The sequence below is a fragment of the Melopsittacus undulatus genome, chromosome 21, assembly GCF_012275295.1.
Source record: "Melopsittacus undulatus isolate bMelUnd1 chromosome 21, bMelUnd1.mat.Z, whole genome shotgun sequence".
NCBI classification, from domain to species: domain Eukaryota; kingdom Metazoa; phylum Chordata; class Aves; order Psittaciformes; family Psittaculidae; genus Melopsittacus; species Melopsittacus undulatus.
The window spans coordinates 708,943-730,604 of NC_047547.1; the positions used below are offsets into that span (position 1 = coordinate 708,943).

The 21,662-nt window shown below is 56.2% G+C and overlaps 1 protein-coding gene across 1 annotated transcript; it reads left to right on the forward strand.

The window, feature by feature from the left end:
* The first annotated feature begins 788 nt into the window (after positions 1 to 788).
* Positions 789 to 15,717, forward strand: SENP1 (SUMO specific peptidase 1). The gene is made up of 17 exons (XM_034071608.1): positions 789 to 825; positions 1,927 to 2,258; positions 3,256 to 3,328; positions 3,431 to 3,590; positions 4,577 to 4,736; positions 4,962 to 5,065; positions 5,141 to 5,388; positions 5,552 to 5,606; positions 5,798 to 5,836; positions 5,926 to 6,010; positions 6,287 to 6,439; positions 6,634 to 6,765; positions 7,140 to 7,343; positions 8,212 to 8,291; positions 13,393 to 13,477; positions 13,817 to 13,912; positions 14,612 to 15,717. Exons 1-17 carry the CDS (start codon positions 789 to 791, stop codon positions 14,672 to 14,674), a joined length of 2,106 nt encoding a protein of 701 aa, XP_033927499.1. The 3' UTR covers positions 14,675 to 15,717.
* Positions 15,718 to 21,662: the final 5,945 nt, after the last annotated feature.

Consider the following 21,662-nt stretch of genomic DNA (forward strand, 5'->3'; position numbering starts at 1 on the left):
CCAGTCTGTGCCCCTTACGGGGGCCAGTCTGTGCTCCTTACTGGTTCCAGTCTGCAGTCCTTACTGGTACCAGTCTATGCTGCTTACTGGTACCAGTCTGTGCTCCTTACTGGTACCAGTCTGTCCTCCTTACTGGTACCAATCTGTCCTCCTTACTGGTACCAGTCTATGCTGCTTACTGGTACCAGTCTATGCTCCTTACTGGTACCAGTCTGTCCTCCTTACTGGTACCAGTCTGTGCTCCTTACTGGTACCTGCCTGTGCTTCTTACTGGGGCCAGTCTGCCCTCCTTGCTGGTACTGGACTGTATTCCATATTGGCACTAGTCTATGGGCATTACTGATCCCAGTCTATGGGTGTTACTGGTCCCAGTCAATGGGTGTTACTGGCACCAGGGTATGGGCATTACTGGTCCCAGTCTATGGACGTTACCAGCACCAGCCTATAGGTGTTACTGGTCCCAGTCTATGGGTGTTATCAGCACCAGTCTATGGGTGTTACCGGCACCAGTCTATAGGTGTTACTGGTCCCATTCTATGTGTGTTACCAGCACCAGTCTATGGGTGTTACTGGTCCCAGTGCCCCCCCTGGGGGTACCGGCAGGCACTGACCTGGTGCGGGCTCCCCCTTCGGGGCGGGCGGGAGGAAGCTGAGGAGGAGGAGGCCGGCGGCGAGGGCCAGGAGAGCCGAGACCAGGAACCGGGAGGCCTCGGGGGACAGCTCGGGGACCGGCACGGCCACCATAGCCCGGAACCGGCGGCTGCGGTAACCGGATGGGCTGTAACGGGATGGGCTGTAACGGGATCGGCTGTAACGGGATCGGCTGTAGGGACCGGCTATAACGGGATCGGCTGTAACGGGATCGGTTGTCATGGGATCGGCTATAACGGGATCGGCTGTAACGGGATCGGTTGTCATGGGATCTGTTGTAGTGGGATCAGCTGTCATGGGATTGGCTATATCGGGATCGGCTGTAACGGGATCGGCTGTAGGGATCAACTATAACGGAATTGGCTGTTATGGAATCGGCTGCCCCATGGGGCTACAGCCTCCCATAGATGACTCCCATAGTGTGACACCTCCCATAGGCTGACACCCCCTACAGTGTGACACCCCCATAGTGTGACACCCCCTATAGTGTGACATCCCCCATACGGTGACACCTCCCATAGAGTGACACCCCCTACAGTGTGACACCTCCCATAGGCTGACACCTCCCTATAGGGTGAAAACCCCCATAGGGGGACACCCCCATAATATGACACACACCCTATAGTGTGACACCTCCTATAGTATGACATCTCCCATAAGGTGATGCCCCCTATAGTGTGACATCCCCCATAGGGTGACACCCCTATAGTGTGACATCCCTATAGTGTGATACCCCTATAGTCTGACACCCCCTATAGTGCGGCACCCCCTATACTGTGACACCTCCCATAGTCTGACACCCCATAGGCTGACACCCCATAGGCTGACACCCCATAGGCTGACACTTCCCATAGGCTGACACCCCCATAGGCTGACACCCCATTGGCTGACACCCCATAGTCTGACACCCCATTGGCTGACACCCCATATGGTACCACCCCATTGGCTGACACCCCATAGTCTGACACCCCCATTGGCTGACATCCCCATAGTCTGACACCCCATTGGCTGACACCCCCATAGTCTGACACCCCATTGGCTGACACCCCATATGGTACCACCCCATTGGCTGACACCCCATAGTCTGACACCCCCATTGGCTGACATCCCCATAGTCTGACACCCCATTGGCTGACACCCCATAGGCTGACACCCCATTGGCTGACACCCCATATGGTACCACCCCATTGGCTGCCGCAGCCGCCCCCCTCCTCCCTCCCCCCACGTGCTGCCCACCCTTGTCCCTCCGCGCCGCCAGGGGGCGCCCTCCCCCAGCGCGCACACTCCCCCCTCCCCCCAACCGCTTTCCCCGCCCCCTTCTCTGTCGTCACTTCCGGCGGCGCCGCGCCCGGTGTCAACTTCCGCTTCCGTCCGCCTCGCCGCCGGCAGCCGCCACCGGGCGCGCGTGGCTGTCGGTTACTTCCGCTTCCGGTAGAACCGTGTGGGGGGTTCCGGTGAGGCCGGGCCTGGGCCTGCCCCGGAGCCGCCGCCGCTCGGGTCCGTCCGGTACCGGCCCCGGCCCCTCGGATGCTGCCGCGGAGCCCATGAGGATGGAGGCCCGGGAGGGCCGCGCCGGGCCCGGCTCCGCGTTCGAGGCCCGGAGCAAGGTGCGGGGCTGGGGGCGGAGGAGGCGGCTTCGGGGCCTCCGTTGTACCTTGGGGTGGGTCCGTTGGGGCCTGCGGGTGCTGGGGGGGAGCAATGGGGCCTGGAGCAGCACCGGGGCCGGGGCAGGATCGGGCCCTGTGGTGGGCAATGGGGAGGGTGCACCTGGAACCTGTGGGGGCCTCACTGCGAGGGAGACCTCGAGGGGCCATAGGAGGGAATGGGGCTGGAGCAGGGAATGGGGCACAAGGGATGGGGAAGGGCTGAGGGATCTATGGGGTTCAATGGGGAAGGCTCAGGGGGGACCTGATGGCTCCTCCAAGTGCCTGCAGGAGGATGGAGTCAGGAGGTCTCTGCTCCCAAGGAACAAGGGATGGGACAAGAGGAACCAGCCTCAAGCTGCCCCAGGGCAGGTTTAGATGGAGCTCAGGACCAATTCCTGCCCCATGGGGTGCTCAGCATTGGAACAGGCTGCCCAGGGCAGGGCTGGCATCAGCATCCCTGCAGTGCTCACACACATGGGTTAGGGGAGGCCTTGGCAGGGCTGGGAATGGTTGGAACTGGATCTTGGAGCTGGTTTCCTGGTTGATTCCATGGTTCTGTGGCAGCCTCATCTCAGGAGTGCTGCGATTCCCTTGTTCCTGTGAGCATGGAACACCCCAGCCCCATGGGGGTCTGGCTGTGGACAGATGGGGAACTGCAGCCCCACAAGTGCAGTCGAGGGCCTCTGATGCTGATTGTGCCTTGCCTTGTACCAGACGAGGGGAATTTTGCTTCCTCCTCATGCCCAGAACAGAGGATTCCAGGGGGAGGGAATGGGAGATCCAGAGCTGCTTTGGCTGCCTTGCAGCCCAGCACTGCTGTGTGATCCCACCGGTGGTTCCCGATGGATAACACCGTGTCCTGCGAGGAGCTGTCGCTGTTTCCTCCCCCTGTGCTCATCACCCAGGGGTTCATATGGAGCCAGGCACCTTTCCTCAACCCCTGCATCTTCTCCCACAGCTTTCACCCAACAAGATGAGTGCTTTCGCCTGCCCTGCTGGCAACGCCTCCTGTGCCCTCAACTACAGCCCAGGTAAGGAGCTGGGTCCTGCCCTGGGGCAGCAGCTTTTGCCTCTCCCACCCTTCCAAAAGCAGCTTGAGGCTCTTCCCTGCCCGCTCTGCTTCTCCCTTGCAGACGTCCCCAGCCCTGAGAGCTACCGGGCACCGGGGGAGCCGCGAGCCTTCGGCTGCAGCGCCAATGGGCAGTGGAGGGGCCTGGCCCCTGCTCTGGGCTCGGTGCCACAGAAGCCACGGGTGAGCCGAGGCTCTTACCTTGATGCTCGTAAGAGCCCCAGGTACGTGCAGCTCCCCCCCCCCACAGAGCCCTGATTGGGGGGGGGATTTTACCCACACAGGTCCCTGGCATCGGTACAGAGGGAGCTCAGGGTGTGCTCATAGAGTGTGGGTTGGGGTTGGTTTATGTGTTTGGGTGTTGAGAACCTCCCTGGGGAATCCCAGCCTGGTTTGTGGGGGGGGACCTTAAAGCTCCTCCAGCTCCAGGGACCCCTTCCACTGGAGCAGCTGCTCCAAGCCCCTGTGTCCAACCTGGCCTTGATGGGATGGGGCAGCCACAGCTCCTCTGGGCACCCTGTGCCAGCACCTCAGCACCCTCACAGGGAAGAGCTTGTGCCTAAGAGCTCAGCTCAGCCCCCCCTCGGGCAGGTTCAAGCCATTCCATGATCCGTGCGTGTTTTCCCAGCCCGGGGCTGGGCAGAAGCAGGGCGAGGGGGTTCCTGCTCCTGGATGTGTCCATGCAGGGCTCAGCCATTTTGTGGTGCACGGATGGAAGCAGGAGCTGGAGCTGGCAGGGAGGTCTGGCCGGGCTCTGCAGCCTGGGGCTCCTCGGCCTCGCAGTGCCACCTGGTGGCACCGGTGTGGCTGCACCGGCCTCGGGAATGGGGCGGGATGGGGCTGCGTGGAGACCTCAGAGCAGTTTCCAGTGTCTGAAGGGGGCTATAGGGATGCTGGGGATGGGCTCTTCATTAGGGACTGCAGTGACAGGACAAGGGGTAACGGGTTCAAAGTGAAACAGGGGAGGTTTAGATTGGATCTAAGGAGGAAGTTCTTTCCTGCGAGGGTGTTGAGGCACTGGAATGGGTTGCCCAGGGAGGTTGTGAATGCTCCATCCCTGGCAGTGTTCAAGGCCAGGTTGGATGAAGCCTTGGGTGCCATGGTTTAGTGTGAGGTGTCCCTGCCCATGGCAGGGGTTGGAGCTGGACGAGCCCCAGGTCCTTTCCAACCCACCCCATTCCATGATCCTATGTCTCTGCTCTCCTCGCAGTGGGCCATCCAACAGCTTTGTAGGGAAATCAAACCACCACTGCCATGCCTCTGCCTTCCCCATCAAACCTGCACAGAGCCCCTCATGGAGCGGCCCCTGCCGCCGCAGCCTGCTCAGCCCCAAGAAGACCCCCCGGCGCTTCATCAGCACGGCCGAGGAGGTGAGGGGCTGCTTACTGGGGAGGGAGCACTCTCTGGGGCACCATGGAGCACCTGAGGTGGCTTGAAGTGATTCCTCAGGGCTGGATTTGCTCCCTGTGGCAGGCAGATGCTGCCTCCAGCTCTGCCCGTGTGCAGAGCTGATGCTTGGGCTCTGCAGTAGCCCTGGATGTGTTCATGTGGATCCCAGTGTCTGTGTTGGTGAGAATCTGCTTGTTCCCCTGCAGACTGTTCGAGAGGAGGAGCGGGAGATCTACAGGCAGCTGCTTCAGATGGTCACAGGAAAGCAGTTTTCCACGTCCAAGCCCTCCTCACTGTTCCCCTTCCATCTGTGAGTATCAGCTGCTCTTCCCCAGCCAACAGCACCAAGTGCATTCACTGGGAACTCACTTTCTGCTCTTCCTAGGTCCCGGTGTTCCAATTCCAGCAAAGCTGTGGTGAAGGAAGCTCCCAGCCAGAACTCGAAGCTCTTTGAAGCTCCCAGTGTTGCCCCAGCCACTTCAGCACCCAGCGTCCTCAGAGCACAGGAGCAGGCGTCCCATAAACCATCGCTCTACTCTGCCCCCAGCTACTCCTCCAGCATCTTTGAGTCCAGTAACTCCAGAGCCCAGCAGCAGCAGGAAAACCCACCAGCATCTAGCACACAGTCTGAAGGTAAAACCCCAACCAAACCCAAGATGACACCTACAACTGGGCAGTTGGACTTAAATGTATGTGGCAAACCCACTTCCCCCCCCCCCCCTTGTCTGTATTTGGACAGAGGAAGTGCACGGTCATGGTGCTGGTAACAATACTCCATCAACTTTGCTCTTTTTAGGGTCAGACTCTGTCATTTTGCTCAAAGTAAAGGATTCCAGAACCCCAGCACCAAGGTAAGAGGCTGTGGAATGGAGGAAGGGGTCAGTTACATGGAGCTTTTGTAGTTCCATGGAGGTGACAATGCAGAGTGAAGGTGCCCAGCTCTGGCTCTAGCAGTGGGGCTGTCCTCAGCTAATACAAATGAGACAACTCCTTTCCCCCCACATGGAGAGCACTTACACCTCTCCTTTCTCCCCCTTTCCAGCCTCCCGTTCTTCCAGGCAGAGCTATGGATCAAAGAACTGTAAGTACATGTTTTCTGCTCCTTTTTCCTGCCCTGGAATGTCCTACAGGGATAAGCCATTGATGTATTCACTTGAACTGTGATTCCAGGACCAGTGTCTACGACTCACGAGCTCGGGAGAGGTGGAGGCAAATAGAGGAGCAGAAAGCCTTGGCCTTGCAGCTGCAGAGCCAGGTAACAGGGGGCAGGTGCTGCAGGAGCTGGTTTTATGGGGCTGGAAGTTCAAACCAGAGAATGGAAAGCAGATTGGAAAGGGAACAATGACAAAATTCCACTCATTCATGGTCTTTGTTGCTTCCCCTTCCCATGGCAGGGCTCTCAGTAGTGTTACTGCCAGGATAAATGCTCCCTGTCCATGTCCCTACCATTTCCTGATGGAATTGAGCCCTTGAAAGCCCTGGAGATGTAGCTTCCTTGGACACCACCTTAACCTGAAGGTCTCTCCTCCAGCGGTTGCAGGAACAGGAGCACTCTGTGCAGGATCGGGTGGATTTGAATCTTCGAGTCCCCTTGGAAAAGGAAATCCCTGTCACGGTGGTCCCAGAAGAGAAGGAAGATGCCAAGTCAGCTGATGGTGAAGAGGAGTTCCCTGAAATCACCGAGGTAAGTCCAAGATCTAAATCCAACCGTGGTTTCCTGCCATCCATGCACAGGAACAAGGAGCTGTTCCCTTTTCCATGTACATTTTGTAGCAAGTTTATCCTTTGAGGAGCAAATAAAGCTGGGTTTGGATCCAGCCCTTGTGATGGGAATAGCAGGAGCTCTCCCTTCTTCCTGATGCTGTGTTCTACCTGTAGGAAATGGAAAAGGAAATCAAGAGCGTGTTCCGAGGTGGGAACCAGGATGAGATCCTCAGTGAAGCTTTCCGGTTAACAATCACTCGGAAAGACATCCAGACCCTCAATAACCTGAACTGGCTCAACGACGAGGTGAGGAGCTGCTGAGGTGCTCTTGTTCCAACTGCCCTCTCTGTGCTCAAAGAACTGGGAGGGAATTGGAGCCAAGGGCTGGGATTCCCACTCTGGAGCAGGTCATCTGTGGAGAAACACCTGTGTGGATCAAGAAAGGTAATACTGGGAGGAGTGGGACTGCCCATGGGCATGATCAGGGCAAGAAATCCAAGTAAATCCTCAATACCGAAAGCTGCATCCCTGAATCCTCATGGATTGTGAAGGTTTGAAGGCTGTGGAGCTGTTCCTTCAAGGAGCAGCTCTTCAGAGGGTGGATGGAGGCAGATCCAATTCCTTACCTAGTTAAGCACTGTCAAGGCTCTGATGTGTCCTGGCTGCTTCTTCTTCCCCAGATAATCAATTTCTACATGAACCTGCTGATGGAGAGGAGCAAGGAGAAGGGGCTGCCTGCGGTTCACGCCTTCAATACTTTCTTCTTCACCAAGTTAAAAACAGCAGGGTACCAGGCTGTCAAACGGTGGACTAAAAAAGTGGATATCTTCTCCGTGGATCTCCTCCTGGTGCCCATCCATCTGGGAGTGCATTGGTGCCTAGCAGTGAGTGCTTCACGTCTTCCTAATGGGATAGAGCTGGAATTTCTGGTCTTAATGAATTCATGTTGGACTGAGGCTAAAGCTTCCTGGTTATTGTCAGTTGGTGCAGGGTGTTTGTGGCCAAAATTGAGGTGCAGAGCAAGCAAAAACCGACCTCCTGGGTGTGTTTCCAAAGGAGAAGCAGGCAGCTGGGGAGGCCACCTTAGGCCAAGTCCTTCTCTGCAGAAGGATCTCATTTCCAGTTCCCACAAACTCACCTTTAGAGACGTAGCCATGGGGTCGGTTTAGAGATGTAGGTGATAGATACTGAGCCCCTTTCCCTCCCTCCTGCCCCTGATCTCCTTCTGTTCCTTCCCTTGCCTGCTGGCACCTGTGTGCTCACACCTCCCACGTGGGTTTGAAGCCTGGCTCAGCCTCCTTGGCTCAAAGCTGCTCTGAGGGCTGTTGAACTCCCTGCAATGCTCACATGGGTGGGAAGTGGAAATGGGGCCCTCAAAGAGCACTTTGGGGGGGACACTCCTGTCTTGAACTGCTTCACTGTGCACACGTCAGGTGGAACAAAGCATCTGTAAACCTATCTGGGACTTGGACAATGAGGATGAGGGTGAACAATGAGGATAACAAAGTGCTCTTGTGTCTTACAGGGGTGATGTGAGGGGAGCCTGATGGGGAGATTCAAGTGGTTTCATAACACAGCAGCAAGGGGGGGGCATGGGGAGGGCAGCACCAAGGCTGTTAGAAGCCCTCTGAAATCCTTCTCTGCTGTGAAATGCTCTAAACTTAACTGCTTTCTATCAGCAGAGTGAGTGTGCTGGCAAAGGGGGGAGCTCCTTGTGCTCTGTGTTGGTACCAAACCTCTCTCTCTCTGTAGGTTGTAGACTTCAGGAAGAAAACCATCACCTACTACGACTCCATGGGTGGAATAAACAGCGAAGCCTGCAGGATCCTGTTGTGAGTAACACTTTGAGTTGGGCCTGTTTAAAAACGGGACAGCTTCTTGCTCTGGAAGCCACAACCCTTCCATGGGGACAGTCCCTTTCTGGGCCCTGAAAGGAAGATTTCACCATGGTCTGCAGATACAGAGGTGGTCTGTGAGTGTCCTGTGCCGATGTCTTCATCTCTTCCCAGAAGGTCCCTCAGGGAGGCTGCTGTTACCTTCATGGGTATAGGCAGGTTTCAGACCTGTGCTGTTAAGCACATGAGGTTGTATCAGTCTTAGAGCATCATCTTGGGCCTTATCTGTAGGAGGAAAACAGCTTCTCACACCCTGAGGGATCAGGGTCCTGCCCTCATCCTGCAGCCTCTTGAAGAAATGGCACCTCCTGGCTCCTTCCTCCAGGTGGGAGCTTGTCCTGCCCTGGCAAAGGTCCACTCAGTAGCTCAGCCCTTTGTTTGGAGGAGGCTCTGGAGAGCACGATGCTGGATGTAGGATGTGGGAATGTCTCTTGCATCAGGCCGTGGATAAAGGTTTGCATGGGCTCTTCTGTATTGGGTTCCAGCAGGGTGTCACACGCTGTGCCATGCCCCCAAAGTGAAAGCTGTTCTTGTGGCTTCAAACTGCAGAGGAGGTCTTGGTTTTCCCATCCTGAGCGATGCTTCGGGATGGAGCAGAGCTGCCTGCTCTTCGAGAGAGGTGTTGCAGATCCAGAACTGCTTTCCCATGCTTGGAAGCTGCTCCTGAATGGAGTGAGGTTAAAACCGAGCTGCTCCTTGGCTCCTGTGAAGGCTCCTGCTCACGTAGGGCCGTCAGCCTCGATACAGATCACACTGAGGAGGGATTTAGGAGCCGCAGTCGCCGGCTCCATGGCTCCGGTGCTGACCCCAGCTCTGCCGTCGCTTCTGGTTCTCGTCTCCGCTCTGCTTTCATGCTGACTTGGGAATGTGATCCCAGCTCTTCTGGCAGGAGGCTGAGTTTGTCAGCAGAGGTGTCACTCATTCAGCTGTGGAATGTGGGTAATGAGAAGGAGCAGGCAAATGCCGTTTCCAGTCCATTGAGCACCTTTATTTTCCTGCTCAGGTGCTCTGCAGCCTGTGTGTGCTGCATCAATGTAAGGAACTGTATAAGCAGCTGTTTCCCTTTTCCACACTGCTCTGGGATGTTGGTCTAAAGGGAAAGGAAAAGCCCAAAGGCTTTGGAAGTGGCCTGGGGCTGCATTTCTTAGGTTCACTGTGTGGCTCTGGCCATTAGAATGCTGCAGGCAGAGCCCTGGGGCAGGGATGCTCTGGGGTATAATCAGTTCCTTTCAGCCTGAGTTTCTCTGATCCGAGGATGTCCGGTGAAGTGAAGCACCTGAGAGGTGCAAAGAGCATCAGGGAGTCCTTCCCATGCTTTGTTGAGGGATGTGAGACAAGGAAGCAGGTCCTCAGAGTGGTGTTAGAGAGTATCAGAGCATACAGAGTGTTTCAGCCATGCAGGGCGAGTGGTCTAGAGCCAGGATTTCAGGTCACTGTTGCCCTGGACATAATTGTTTTCCCTCTGTTTCCTTTTAGGAGGCTTTTATTGGTTGAATGCAGTGGGAGGATCACACCGGGAAGAAGGGACGGAGGTCCTATTCATGGTTAGTGACCCTTTCATGCTTTCAATCTTTAGAGCTTCCTAAAGGTGGTGAGTGCTGTCCCATTGGCCACACTTCACAGAGGGAAACTGAGGCCCAGGGAAGGCAAGTGATTAAATGCCAGGGCCCCTGGCCTGGCGAGGGGTGAGTAGGGACCCCACATGGCCATGCTTTGGTGGCTGCCCTGCTTTGTTTCAGCATCTGAGCTTGGGGGTGAGACCTGGAGAGGATTTTAGGGAGGCTGCCTCTGGTTTTGGGGGTTTCTCTCTGGGGAACACAGTGTTCAGTGTCTCAGCTCTGCTGGAAAGGGCTGTGCTTTGGAGCAGACGTAAACCAACCTGTTCAGATGAGTTAAGAACTCGATTCTCATGTAGGAGGATGGGAGGAGAGCTCAGGGAACAGAGCACACAAAGCCCCTCGTGCCTGTGGAATCTTATCTCCTGCTAGCAGCAGTGGGTGCAGTGCTTCCCTTCACGTGCTCTTTGCTTCAAGGCTCTTAGACACTTAGCAGCCTGGTGTGGAGCTGATTTCAGCAGCTCCCTGAGGCACCTGCTCAGGTTTTTGTGTGTCTGTGAGCACTGTTGAGGGCAAGAATCCATTTCAGGTGTATAGGAAAGCCTGCGGTGATTGCTGGGGCAGCTCGGGCAGGTCGGGCTTTGATTTGGCATGTAATCAGAATTCCAGGTCAGGCTGCTTCCCCTTGAGGTCCTGACAATGTTCATCACTTCAGTTCTGCCTCCTGAAGTTGTCTCATGAGTTGAAGTCAAGGCATTTGCTTTCAGCCTCTTAAAAGGAGGGTTTAGGCTGTTTCCGAGTCAGGACCAGTGCTGTGATCTGATGTTTGCTGATCACCTTGTCCGTTGCTGGAGGCTGCTTTTGGGAAGCCAGAAGGCCCAGGTGATGGGCACAGTTAACAGGAGCTGCACACAGTTGGTTATTCCTTCCTCTCCCAGGAAATACTCCAAGTTCCCTGTTTGCTCCACGTGTGTCAGCATCACGGCTGCGGGTAAAAGTGGATGTGCTGAAGCCACCAGCATCATTTCAGCATCCCTGGCTTCCTCCCTGCCTGCCAGACGAGTCTCACGCTTGGATCCTCTCTGCCTCCTCTCCATATGTCCATGTGGAGACGTTGCTTGGAGGCTCCCTGTGTGATGTGTCCTTGTGTTTATCAGCACAGCTTCACTCCCCGTCTCTTATCGTGCAGAGCGGAGGGGGCTGTGGGCTGCTGCTCTTTTTATAGCTATACTTCAAGTGGCTTCTGGAGTAGGCAGCAATTGCCAGGACTTTATTATTCCTGCAGTGAGGCTGTTGATACATGGATGTTTGTAGTGTGATGCACTTGCTGCCTTCCTCTGTGCTGGAGGCTCAGCTCGCCCTTATTCTCAACCTGGTGCAGGGAGGTTCTTCCCCACCCATTAGGTTTTACTTATGGAGATGGATACTTCTCATGCTCAATAAAAGGTTGTGTGGGGTTGGTTGTGGACTGAACATTTACCCCCTGCTGATCTTGCCCAAACTGCAGCCCAGTCAGAGCCAAGCAGAAGCTTCCCAAGAGCAATGACAGCAGTTGCTGGCAGCCAGCAGGCCCTGAGCGGGGGAACTGGGAGCATCAGCTAATGAAGGCTGATAGAGAATGCTTGCCTAGACCTGATCTGCTCTCAGGGGCCTGCCAGGAGGAAACTCCCCCCTTGACACTTCCACATCCAGCAAAACCTGTTTATTTCTGGCTGTTTTCTAGAGGCACAGTCACTAGGATGGGGCTGGCTTCGTGTTCAGACGCTGCTGGCTTGTTCTGCTGCCACTTTGAGGGCTCTGTTCGGTGGCCTCTGGGTGTTGCAGTGAGACTTTGGCCCAGAAGAGGCCTTTGAGTAGTTCTTTGGGATTCTGATGGAGAAAACCCCCTGGCTGGCACCAAGGCAGCAGGTTTGAGCCTGCATCTTTGGGGCTTGTCTGCAGGTCACATCACCCCTTCTCCCGTCGCGTCACGGCGTTTACTAACAGCAAGATGTGATTTAGCCAAGCCTTTGTGGATCAGATTGCTGAAAGATGGCACATCTCCCCATGCTGGCAGCCAAACCCGCCTCCCTCTCCATGCCAGACGCTCTCTTGACCCCTCCATTCGAGCCAACAGCATCTAATCCCTTGCTTTTTCCTTTCCAAGCGGTCTGATCGCAGCTGCGACAGTGAGAAAGCTCCTCGGGCTGTTCTGAGAAGATGCCAAACGTGAAGGAGCTGGGTTCTGTGGACCTTCCTGCTCCTCTTGGTAGCCAGCATGAGCAGAAGGTGCCTGTGATGCTGAATGTCACTTAACAGCACCAGCAGCCAGCAGAGAGGAACTCCTTTAGGGCCATTGACAACATCTTGGGCCCATCACCTCATCTCCTTGGGCTCCTTCTAGTCCACCTTTGTCTGCATCCTTCCTGAGCTTCTCTTTCTGCACTTCCCAGCGAGGGGAATAGTTCAGGGTGTTCATACCTGCGCAGGGAAGAGCGTGGCAGCAGCTTGGGATGGTCTTGGTGGAGTTTCTAAGCTTTATCAAGGAGGCAGGGAAAACCCCACACTTCCCTGTTCTTCCATGGAATCATTTAGGCCAAACTGGTGGAAGCCTCCTTGGGCAGAGGAGCTGGACCAGTACCCATGAACTTTCCTTGTCCTCCAGCTCCAGGGGCTGCAATAGGACTGGCTCTGAGGCCACTGTTGAAGGCTTGGGCAGGTATTTGACATCCCACCCTGCTCCTTCTCCCATGTGTGCTCCCAGCTTGACTCAATCCCTGTAACAGCATCTCAGAGAGGGCTGTGGTGTGGCTGCCTCCCTCCATCCCCAAACCTTGGACCTTATTGGGGAAAATCAGGGTCATCTTCTCTACTTTTCCTCCTTGCTGTGTGCCCTCTGTGATGACAAGAAGTCCTCAATGAGGAGTGGAAGAGAAATGTAGGAGAAGAGCTCCAGGAGATCATCACCACCAGCCTGGAGAGGAGCATCGTGGTGGTCTGGGGATGCTTTACCCATGGAGTGACTGCTCCAGAGCAGCTGGATGCTGTTAAAGCTGTGACACGTTTGCTTTTGTCCCCCTTTTATGCTAAACAAGAGGTACCAGTGCACAGGGCACCCTTGGAGCTGGAGCCCAGCTCTCCAGTCTCCCATGGCAGGCACCTATTGAGGCAGCCCAGTGGCTGCTGAGCTCCTTGCCCTGAGTCGCCCTGGGATGAATTAGGTTTGTTCTCGCTGGTTTGTTTGTGGTTTTGACTCTCTGCTTGGCAGGTACTTGATTTGGATGAGGGCTGCAGTGCTTCTGGGTCCTGTTTTGTCTGCCTCAAAGCCCAGGTCTGTGGAGCCCTGTTTGAAATGGCCAATACCGAGACGAAAATATTGGACTTCCATAGGGCATGAAGTCTGCAAACATGGCAGAGGTGTCCTGGGTAAACGGCCCCAGAGCCCACTGGCTGCTTTCCCCTCTCCTCTAAGCAAGCTTCTCTTTGTCCCCTTCTTCCTACAGGCAATACCTGAAACAGGAAAGCCTTGACAAGAAAAGGAAGGAGTTTGACACCAATGGCTGGTCGCTGCTGAGCAAGAAGAGCCAGGTGGGTGCAGGCAGGCAGAGGGTCCCCTGGGGTCTCTGCTGCACCTTTCCTGGCTGGTTTTCCCAATGGATACGCTCCTGGTGTCGCTCACAAATCCCAGCTCCTCTGTGGCTGCTTTGCTGCAGATTCCCACCCAGTCCCATGTGGAAGCAGGGAGCTGGGTGATCCAGTCCCACCTCGATTCCTGCTGCCCACCCTCTTGTTTTCATCCCCCCTTGCTCACACTGGCCCCATGAGGACTTGTTTGAGAGGTCCTTCACTCAGAGCCCTTCATGTTTAAGAGCTGGCAAGTGTGGCTCCTTTGGGAATGACATTTGGATTTGTGTCCTTTGCCTCCAGGAGATCCCACAGCAGATGAATGGCAGCGACTGTGGGATGTTCGCCTGCAAATACGCCGACTGCATTACCAAAGACAAGCCCATCAACTTCACCCAGGTACAGCCCATCCCTGTGTCCCCCTCATCCTCAGGTCCATGTACTGATGTTCCAGTGCCCTTTCTTTCCTTCCCTGTGGGTTCCAAGTGCCCCCAGCCCATGTGGGGATCATAGGGGTGCTCCTTGGAGCAGGGCTGACACAAGGCACTGGGGCAGCTCTTTGCATCATGCAGATGGTTCCTCTCAAGCCATCCTCAGGTCTCCCATGTACTCCAACCCATGGGGCAGGTCACTAATGCCACTAGGGGAAGCTCAAACCCACATGGGCAGGGACACCTCACACTAAACCATATCACCCAAGGCTTCATCCATCATCAGTTCTTACCCAGATCTCCTGCGCTGTCCTGTTTTCCATATAGTTTTCCCTAAGGAAAGGCACCACTTCCAAAGTTGCACCCAGGAGAGGGGCTTTAGACAGGGATGTGCAGGGACAGGCCAAGGGGAATGGCTTAACCTGCCCAGAGGGGAGACTGAGCTGAGCTCTTAGGTACAAGCTCTTCCCTGGGAGGGAGCTGTGGCTGCCCCATCCCTGGCAGTGCTCAAGGCCAGGTTGGACACAGGGATTGGAGCATCCTGCTCCAGGGGGAGGGGTCCCTGGAGCTGGATTTGAGCTGGATGAGCTCCATGGTCCTATGAGAGCCTGTTCCATGCTCCAGCAGTGTCAGAGAGGCTGATGTGTGTTCCCTTGTCCCCCCACAGCAGCACATGCCGTACTTCCGCAAGCGCATGGCCTGGGAGATCCTGCACCGCAAGCTCCTCTGATGCCCTCGAGCCCTGAACCCTGCCAGGTTCTCTCCAAGTGCCCTGAGCATGGACCTGCCCTTGGGGCTCCAAAGCCCCCACGAGCCAGCTCTGCATCCTGATCAGGCACCATCACGGACCAAGCCGAGTGTTCACAAGCACACTTGCTTTTCCCCCTTTGCTCTTTTGGGGTTTGTATCTCCAGACCTGGGGTTTGGGGTTTTTTATGAGCAATTTCAGGTGCTGAGACTTGTGGGGGCAGCTTCACCATCCAAGGAGCTTTTCATCTTTCCCTTTGCCAGCTTTGAGCCCACGGTGTGACTTTGGCTGGATTTCAGGGCAGGGGAAGGCACTCGAGGTGGCTCTGGGCTCTTTGTGCACTGGGGGAGCACTGAACTGGGTGGGCAAAAGCCTCTTTGGGGGTGGATGTGGAGGGATTTGCTTGTAGACGGATGTGGTTGGTGGATCCTCTACTCCTGTATCACCTCCCCTCCATCCTCAAAGGCAGGGTTTGCTCACCCATCACCAAACTGTGCCCCTTAGCACCCATTGGGTGATAACCTGGTACCTCTGGTGATGGGTTTTGGAGGGCTGGGGCAGGTCGGGATCCTCAAGGGCAGGATTTGGGGGATCTCTGAAAGCAAAAAGCAGCTTTTGCCGGAGGCATTTTCCTCCCTGAGGACTTCACCCCCAGGGCTGGAAGCCTCCAAGTGTTTACGGATATTCAGGTACAAAACCAGAGCCGTTCCCTTGGCTTTGTGCTCGTTGCCAAACTCCCCCTTCTTCTGGAGCCACGGAACAAAGGCTGAGGGTGCTGGGGTCGGGCTGCTTGGGTCCCCTTTGCCTCCTGGCAGGGGCTGGGGCTGGAGCAGGATGAATCCACTCCAGGCTGTTTTGCACATGGTTTGCTTGAGGCTGATGCTGGGTCAGAGGCTGCATTTGAAGGCAAAGCCCCGCAGGGTTCAGTTGGGAAGCGCTTCCAAAGGTACCTCCGAGTCCATCCGGGAAGTGCTTCAACCCTTCCAAAAAGTGGGATTTTGGGGGCTGCCCCCCCCCCCCCCCCCCCCCCACTTCTGCCCATCCAGGGCTGGGGCTGGGCTCAGGCTTTCAACCGGTTTAATCCCCAGTGCAATGTGGGAGGGAGTGATGCTGATCCCACTGCTTCCCTGTGCTGTGCGGAGCCCTTCCTGCATGGGAGGAAGGATGGAGCCAATGTCCCACTTTTGTACTTCTGTCTCCAAGAGGGAGGATATTTTCTACGTTTTTCTCTACCTGTTAACAGTAGTTTTGTACCAAACCTCTCCCTTTCCCCCTCCCATTGCTCCCAACAGGTTGTGTTCTTTGTAGGCTGCGTTCTCCCCCTTCCCCTCTCCCCTCCGTGTGTTTTATACCGAGTTCTTTTTCTATCTTTGACTGCAAGTAAAGATCTGAAGCAAAAGAGCAGCCCCAGATCCAGGCTGTTTATGGGTAAAAGGAGTTGGATCCTTGTGCAAGGGATGGGAGCAGCACTTGCATGGAGGAGGCTGCTTGGTGCCAATTCACCTGGTTCAGATCCAGCCCCTTCAGGCAGCCCAATGGGATGGAGGAGGGAGCTGCTGCAGGATGCAGTTATAAGGTCTGTATGGGTGTTATCACCATTGATCCTGCTGCTTGCAGGGGAGGGACAGGGGCTCCTCTCCCAGTAACCTGCTTTAGCACTTCACCCTCCCAGTCCCAGACTGGAGCTTCCAGCCCCACTGCCTCCCTGCAGGAGCAGTTATGGGTCTGAAAGAGCCCCTTACACCGTCCCGGGACAGAATCAACACATCCCTTGTTTTCCTTGGCCTCCAGCTCCCAGCTCCCCATCAAAGGCGGTTTGTGCCTGGGATCCCTGTGAGGCTCCCAGCCTCCCTCTGCGGCCACCGGAGCTGCATGGAGCATTGATCCCTGCCCTGCTCCAGGCTTATTAATAGCATCCATCACTGAGCACAGGCTGGGGATTTTCAGGTCATATTGACTCCTGCCTCCTTCCTGCATCCTTATTCCTAGACGGGAGCAAGGGCTCCCAAAGAGGCAGTTGTGAGCGGCTCTGACATTCCTCACACACACACACGTGGCTTCTGTAAACAGCCCGGCCTCAATGCTCCATTCAGCTGCTCCCAAAGCCGTGCCTGGAAGTCGGGAATTACCTGCCCTGCTCCATGCGCTGGTGGAGCCCTTATGGTGCGATTTGCATCTCCCCAAGGATGGGGCTCATGGGGGGCTTCCCATTAAATCCTTGGGGAATTGGGGTGGGCGCAGGGCTCGGGAGCTGGTGCTGCTCTGGATGATGCTGCAGTGGTTTGGAGTGATGCATGCACCAGCCACGGCCTCCACTGGTTACTGTGGGGATGGATGGGGCTCGGTGCTGTGCTCCTGCAGGTGAGATCGTCCCTCCTGCCCTGGGGATCCATCTCCATCCTTCCCTCCTGAGGTCCTGAGCCCAGCAGGTCCCTTATGGGACCCTCAGTGGGTTGAAGCCCAGAGTGGTTTGGGTTGAAGGGACCTTAAAGCTCCCCCAGCACCAATCCAGCCCCAGGGACCCCTTCCACTGGAGCAGGATCCCTGTGTCCATCCCTGAGCAGTGCCAGGGATGGGGCAGCCACAGCTGCCTCCCAGGGAAGAGCTTGTGCCTAAGAGCTCAGCACCATCAATGCCATTGTCTGCATCACCAGCAGAGCTCAGGCACCATTGGGAGCCCGGATGCATGGACCATGCCTGGAGATCCCCATGGAACCTCCTCATTGAGCCCCCAGGTATCCCAGCACATCCCATCACCCCAGCTCCCTTCCACCCCATCCCATGATGCTCCGGGCGCAGACAGGGATACAGGGATGAGCCTTGATCCCTCTCCCACTGCTGGGAGCTGAATCCATCCCAGCTGCTGGGAAGGGAAGGGGAAGGGGATACAGCGCAGCCGTCTGGGACAGAGGTGCCCTTTGTGGCTCCGTGTTGGGATTGGCATCCGCATTGTTGGGGAAGCGCTGCCCGGGATAACTGCGCCATTCCCATAAAGCCGAGGCCTGGATTTACGGTGTGTGTGGACACAGACGCCCTTGTGCCAAGGGGATTTGGGGGGGGACACACACACATGGACATCCCTTGGTCCCAAACCCAGGGGTCGATGCCCGCTGTGAGCCCTGCAATGGGCTGGGGAGGGGTTTCCATCCAGCTCCAGGTGATTTTGGGGTCCCCCCCACCCCACTGTGGGAGCTTTGGAGGGGGGGCACACGCTCTGCTTTGGGTCCAATGCTTGATATTTAGGGACCTGACAGGGGGTTGATGCCCAAATCCCTCTTTTCCCCCATCTTTGCTTTCTTGGGGTGCTGGAATCACTTGGAATCTTCCTCCCCCCCCCCCCCCCCATTCCCATGGGCTCCCTAATCCCAACCCCGGAGCCGGCCGGGATGCAGGATCCAGCCCAGGGGTGGGATGAACCGTGACTCAGTTTCCCTCTCGGGTAAGGAGGGGTCCACACCCCCCCCATCCCCATCCCTATCCCCATCCCTATCCCCATCCCTATCCCCATCCCTATCCCCATCCCCATCCCTATCCCCATCCCCATCCCTATCCCCCCGCATCCCCCCGGAGCCGTCTGTGGTCCCTAACCCAGCCAAGGCGGGGGGGGGGGCTGCACAGTCCAGGTCACTGCTGATTGTAATTGGTGCTAACGACAGCCCCCAGCCAGGCCCCCCCCCCCCCCCCGCTAATCCCTCATTATCCCTCCCGATCCCGCTGCTCCAGTTCCTCTCCCTTCCCAAGCCCCCAGCCCGGTCTCCGTTCAAGCCACGGGACCCTCGTTGCAGCCGCGGCCGAAACGGAGCTTTGGGAAGGGATTTGGGGGGGGAAAGGGGTTTTTTGGGTGTTTTTTGCCTTGATTTATTCAATTCCTGCCTGTTTCCAGCATCCTCATCCCGGCACAAAGCCGCGCTCTGTGCCCCGGCCCCGGTGCGCTGCGGGGCAGCGCTTGGGGCGCTGGCTCCCTGCCACCCCAAATAGATGCCTTTGGATGGGGGGGACCCGGCATCAAAGGATGCTCAATCCCACGTTATTCCCGTGCTCCAAAGGGGTGAAATCCCCTCCTGCGCCTCCAGGTTCGGAGCTGGAGTGGGTTTGGGGTGCCCTGGTCCTGAGACAGTGTTTGGGGTGGCTTTTGGGGTCTCCTTGGGGATGGATAGGGTTGGATTTGGGATGGGTAATTTAGGGCTTGGGATGGATAATGTTGGGGTTGGGATGGATAATATTGGGTTCAGAATGGGTAATTCGGGGGTTGGGATGGATAAATTTGGGTTCCAGATGGATAAATTGGGGTTCAAAATGAATAATTTGGGATTGGGGATGGGTAATTTGGGATCTGGGAGGCAGAGCAGTGGGGATGTCGCAGCAGGGATGAGCTTTGGGGTTTGTTTAACCCGGGAGGTATTTATAGCCCCTGAAACACCCCCCGCCCCCTCTAGGGATGGATCCTGCCCCATAACCACCCCCAAACACACTGCTGGGCTCTGTCTTTGGGGGTGCTGAGCCCCCAAAGTGGGGGGGTGCCATCATCCTGCCTGGTTTAGGGTGCTTGGTTCCGGTGCTGGGGACAGGGATGGGGACAGAGGTGCCAGAGCACCCCCAGCACCCAAATCACCCCCCCTTTTGATTTGCACCCCAATAAAGCATCGAGGCCACACCACTCCTTAAAATTGCTCTTTTTGCCCAAATTTATGGGATTTGGCCCCAAAACGAAGGGGCAGTGGCTTGATCCGATGGTTTTCTCCAACACCCCCCCCAGGGCCCCCCGCGACACCCCAAGACCTCCCCCCCCCCTCCCAGCCCCACAAATGGCACCGGCCCCTTTCCAGCCTCATTAATGTGGGACAATCACGGCTCTCATTAGCGGTGAGCCCGCATCCCCCCCCCCATTGGCACTGCTTCCCGCAGCTTTATTCCCCCTTTTCCTTTGGGGGGGGGGGGGCAAATAATCCTCTCCCCCCATCCCAAGGAGGGTTTGGGGGGGCCCTTGGTACCCCAGGATTGGGGTTTGTCCCAGCCTTGAAGCTGCTTTTACCCTGGCGATTCTCTGATGGTTTGTATGAGGGTTGTGCGTTTTGGGGGGGGGGGGGGGGGGTCACTTCACCCCTTTTTGTTTGCTTCTCCAAACACTTTGGGGGGGGTGATGCCCCTTTAAAAGGGGGGTAAATGGCTCAATTTGGGGTGTTTTGGGGCTCATCCCTCCAACCCCCTAATATTAACGCAGCCTTGCTCCAGATGTGGGGTAGAAGAGTGTGAATATCCCCCCCCCCAAAAAAACAGCCCCAAAATCACCACGATCGCCCTCAAACCCCCCCTGCTCCGAGCTCAAAGGGGCTCTTTGTGTGGCTCTACCTTCCCAAAGAGGCTCCTTTTCATCCCAACCTCCCGAGGAGGAGGAGGAGGAGGAGGAGGAGGAGGAAGGGGCCGGCTTCGGGGGGCGAATCGCTTGACATCATCTCACAAATATGCCGGCATCTCCCCCCCCCCCCCCCAACATTCCCATTGGGAGCCCCTTGGAGTGATGGTGATGGGGGGGGGGCGGTGGGACAAAGGGGCTGTGTGTGATAAACCCCCCCAAAATGGGGGGGAAAAGACCTATTTTGGTGCTTTGAGTGAATCCGGATCAGCTGGGAAAGGGGCTGGGGGTGGATTCCCAACGGGAGATGGGATGGAGGGGGGGGAAGAGGGTGAATTGGGGATCCCGGGGGGGGGGGTGATGGAGCCTAAAGGTGATTGAGGTGCTGTGATTGAGCCTCGAGGTGACTGGGACCTGCCTGGTTCTGGGGTCCCCAAACCGGCTTTTTGGGGGTAAATTCACCCAAATCAGGGCTGATGTTGGGTTTGGGGGGGGGGGGAGATCCCCTCCAATGGGCTCAAGCACCACTTTGGAGGCGCTTCCCCCCCCCCCATAGTAGCAATATGGAATGAATGGAGGACAAAAGGGTCTTTCTGCTCCCATTCCCGGCCGGCCAGGGGAAATATTTGGGGTTCCCGAAAGGAGCCAGCACCAAAAAGTGACAGTTTTGAGCTGAGGATTTGTTCGGTTTTTACTGAAAACCACTCTTTTCTAAGCAAAAATAGCGGGGGGGGTGGGGGGGGAAGGGGGGGTCATCCCTGCCCCATAAAGCAAACAGAGCTGGGGCCAAAGGGGAGGAAGTCCTGCTGGTGCAAGGCTATTTTTATGGGCTTGAGGGTATTTTGGGAGATGAATGAAAAATGGGGCAAAATAGGGTGAAATGGGGCAAAATGGGGTTAAAACGGAGCTGAAATGAAGCTGAAATGGGGTTGAAATGGGGCAAAATAAGCCTGAAATGGGGCAAAATGGGGTTAAAATGGAGCTGAAATGAAGCTGAAATGGGGTTGAAATGGGGCAAAATGGAGAGGAAATGTGGCAAAATGGGGCTGAAATGGGGCAAAATGGTCTTGAAATGGGGCCAAATGAGGCAAAATAGAGTTAAAATGGGGCAAAATAGGGTTGAAATGGGGCAAAATAGGCCTGAAATGTGGCAAAATGGGGCAAAATTGAGTTAAAATGGGTCAAAATAGGGATGAAATGGGGTAAAATGGTCTTGAAATGGGGCAAAATGTGGCTCAGGGTCTGGATTTCCCCTCCCTTTCCCCGGGGGTTGTGTTGAACCTCATGCTCTGCTTTAAAGATGCAATGAAATTGGGTTATTGGGGGGAAGGAGCTGATTGGGGGGTTCCCTGTGAGGTTTTGGGGTGATTTTGGGGGTGTTAGGGTAAAAGTGTCCCCGTGGGGAGCTGGAAATAGCTCCTATCCAAGTGTAATGGGAATGGGAGATGCTCCTGGATGGTGGCACCAGGGTGATGACTGCCCCCAGCACCCACCATCAACGGGGGCACATTTTGCCCTTGCTGCTGGCATCGGGATAGGGATGTCCTGGATAGGGAGAGTGGATGGGGACAACATCCATCACGATGGAGACATCCCTGGATGGATGTATGGACCAGG

Bases quoted from the DNA above. Each gene is read 5' to 3' on its own strand.
- SENP1 (XM_034071608.1), top strand. From the start codon at position 789: ATGGGCTGTAACGGGATCGGCTGTAACGGGATCGGCT. The intron at 3,329-3,430 runs GTAAGGAGCTGG...TCTCCCTTGCAG, and splicing joins TGCCCTCAACTACAGCCCAG to ACGTCCCCAGCCCTGAGAGC. The intron at 6,766-7,139 runs GTGAGGAGCTGC...CTTCTTCCCCAG, and splicing joins TGAACTGGCTCAACGACGAG to ATAATCAATTTCTACATGAA.